This window comes from Electrophorus electricus, chromosome 9 (genome assembly GCF_013358815.1).
Source record: "Electrophorus electricus isolate fEleEle1 chromosome 9, fEleEle1.pri, whole genome shotgun sequence".
In the NCBI taxonomy this organism is placed as follows: Eukaryota; Metazoa; Chordata; class Actinopteri; order Gymnotiformes; family Gymnotidae; genus Electrophorus; species Electrophorus electricus.
Genome location: NC_049543.1, coordinates 25,289,002 through 25,291,501, shown reverse-complemented (window position 1 = coordinate 25,291,501; position 2,500 = coordinate 25,289,002). Strand labels below are relative to the sequence as shown.

The following is a 2,500-nucleotide window of genomic DNA, read 5'->3' as shown; positions in this document are numbered from 1 at the left end:
TTAAGACCACTGATTTGAGAGCAACAGTTATGATTGCTGATCTGAGAGCAGAAGTAAAGATCGCTGATCTGAGAGCGGCCGTTAAGATCGCTGATCTGAGAGCGGCCGTTAAGATCGCTGATCTGAGAGCAGAAGTTAAGACCACTGATTTGAGAGCAACAGTCACACTGCACTGTAATACATTCACTGTGTGACGGCCTGGGGCGTTACGTTCATCGTGGCCTCCTGCTTTGGTGGTTTTGTTAATTAACACAAATCTATTTTGTCAGGGTTTTTTCCCTCAAAACTAGAGGAGTCTTTTGGCTAGCTGAGTTTTGGAGGAGAGTATTTTACCTGTGATCTGATCAACACCCAGCACCAAACACCACTCTGCTTCTGGCCCTAAAAAATGCATTGCGTGCAGATTGTGTGTGTGTGTGTGGAAGAGAATGGACGGGAACACGGCTACGAGGAGAAAGGTTTTCTATCTGAAACGTTTCAGGAGTGGAGGTTTTGCCACTGAACTCTCACAGTCTGTAGAGAGAAACGGAACAACCCAAGTGCTCACCTGATAAAGGTGTTCTAGAAAGCTTCATTACTGCCTGTATCGCATCACAGCAAGGCCAAGGTCAAGGCAGGTTCACTGCCCTGCGAGGGTCGGTCTTCCCTGGTAGCACACAGCAGACGTCTGCATGCTCAGCTGGGGCAGGCAGAGGCAGGGTGGGCGGGGCTTGGGGTGTGGGGCGGGGCTAGCTGGGGCGGGGTGGTGCGGGGCTGGGTGTGGCAGGTCAGACACTCAAAATCTCAGTGGATGCAGCACTTAACACGAGCTTTTAATGGACTCAAACTGCAACTAAAAGGCTAATTCTCAGACATGCATCCATGTGATTGGTTAATATTAATAATAATAATAAGAAAAAGAAGAAGAATGAATTATATGAATAAAAGCACCTGTGAAATGGCTGTTTTGTGTTGTTTTGCTGTTTTGAACGCCGGTACACATGGGAGACCAGTTGCAGGTAGAGTGCAGGGTTCTAGTGTCTCACGTGTCACAGGTCACGTCGGCTGGCTTGATGTAATTGTGGGAGTGACTTCTGCACTGGATTGGAGGAACACGGCCAGTGGGAAGTGTGTTTGGAGGTCAGTGTGACGTGTGTTTTGACTTTGTGCTTCTCTGTGTGTGTTTGCAGGTGAAGCCGTAGTGGTCGTCTGTGTTCCCGCCCTCACCTACGACTCTGCCCCGCCCTGCCAAGCAAGCATCGCACGTGCACTGGCCAATCCGGGCAAGGAGGAGCGGCTTCACAAACATCAGTGAGGCAGCATTGAGGGGAGGGGCCATGTGGGTGCTACAGGTGCTCCTATTGGCCAGTCTGCTGGGCCCCGCCTCTCTGGGTAAGCCCCCTCTTCTCCACATGTCTGACGCAGCACAAGGGCCTAATCACCGCAATGAGACTATGAAGGGTGTCGCCACAAAAGAGTGACTGACTGGATAAATGTCTGTGTGTGTGAGCGTGACCTCAGCTTTTCTTATGGATTCACAGCGCTTCAGAGCGCAATACACTCATTTAAATTTAGATTAAATAGCGACTTTGAGAGGCAGAGAGGAATTGGTAGAGACTGTGCAGGCTTTCGGGAGTAATTGGCCTTAAAGTTGTTAATTTGATAGTGTAACGTCATTAATGGGGATGGGGCAAATTGAAAAGTGTGTTTTGTGTGTTTTGTGTGTGTGTGTGTGTGTGTGTGTGTGTTCAGCAAATCTATGTGTGTACCTGCTGGATTGTGTAATCAAAACTGCATGGCTACCGTAGTTTGTTCTGCATTGTGCTCGATACCAAGAGCAAATGATCCCAAACCACACGGTTTGTTTCCTCTGTAATGAGCAGAGACACACACCAGACAAGCCAGTCAGTCAAGCCATTCGTTACAATAAAGTTATTTATAAACACGCAAATACAAATGTATACCTGTCTGTCTGTCTGTTTGTGTATGGATCTATAGGGGTGAGATAGAGAGAGAGCGACACTAATAGTTGATAAATAGAATATTTGTTTTGTGATGATATAAACTATTAATCATTAAAGATTTCTTTAACAATCTCTCTGTATCTACTTTTGTTTGAGTGTTGATCATAGTTTAAAGCAGGAAGGGTGAAAGTGCCTAAATTGCACCTAGTTCCAGCACACAGCCATGACCTTGGCATGACCTCAGCCTGACCTCCGCGTGACCTCACTTACAATGTATGTTTGTGAGTGTCTCTGAAGTTAATGCAAGTCATATAATTATAAAGATATTTATTAAAAGAAATCAATTTTAAACTAATTTGAGATTTATTTATTTATGATTAGTGGACCAAAGATATCTAGAAGAGTTTGTTAAAGGGGAGAGAGAGAGACGTTTCCAACCATGTAAAGCATGTGAGAGCATCACACATACAGTAAACAGCTCCTCCGTCCTGACAAGGGACGTATACATACACAGCAGCATTAACACAGTCTCGTTATCAGACTCCAGCACTAGTACT

The 2,500-nt window shown here is 45.8% G+C and overlaps 1 protein-coding gene across 5 annotated transcripts in view; it reads left to right on the top strand.

Annotated features, from left to right (window-relative positions):
• Positions 1-2,500, top strand: part of LOC113591681 (adhesion G protein-coupled receptor L3-like) — a 234,625-nt gene that overhangs the window by 71,360 nt on the left and 160,765 nt on the right. For all 5 annotated transcript variants that reach the window (XM_035529972.1, XM_035529971.1, XM_035529968.1 and 2 more), the window contains exon 3: positions 1,170-1,371. In XM_035529972.1, the coding sequence (XP_035385865.1) occupies positions 1,317-1,371 (55 nt within the window). In that variant the 5' untranslated portion in view covers positions 1,170-1,316. The remainder of the gene's footprint in view (positions 1-1,169; positions 1,372-2,500) is intronic.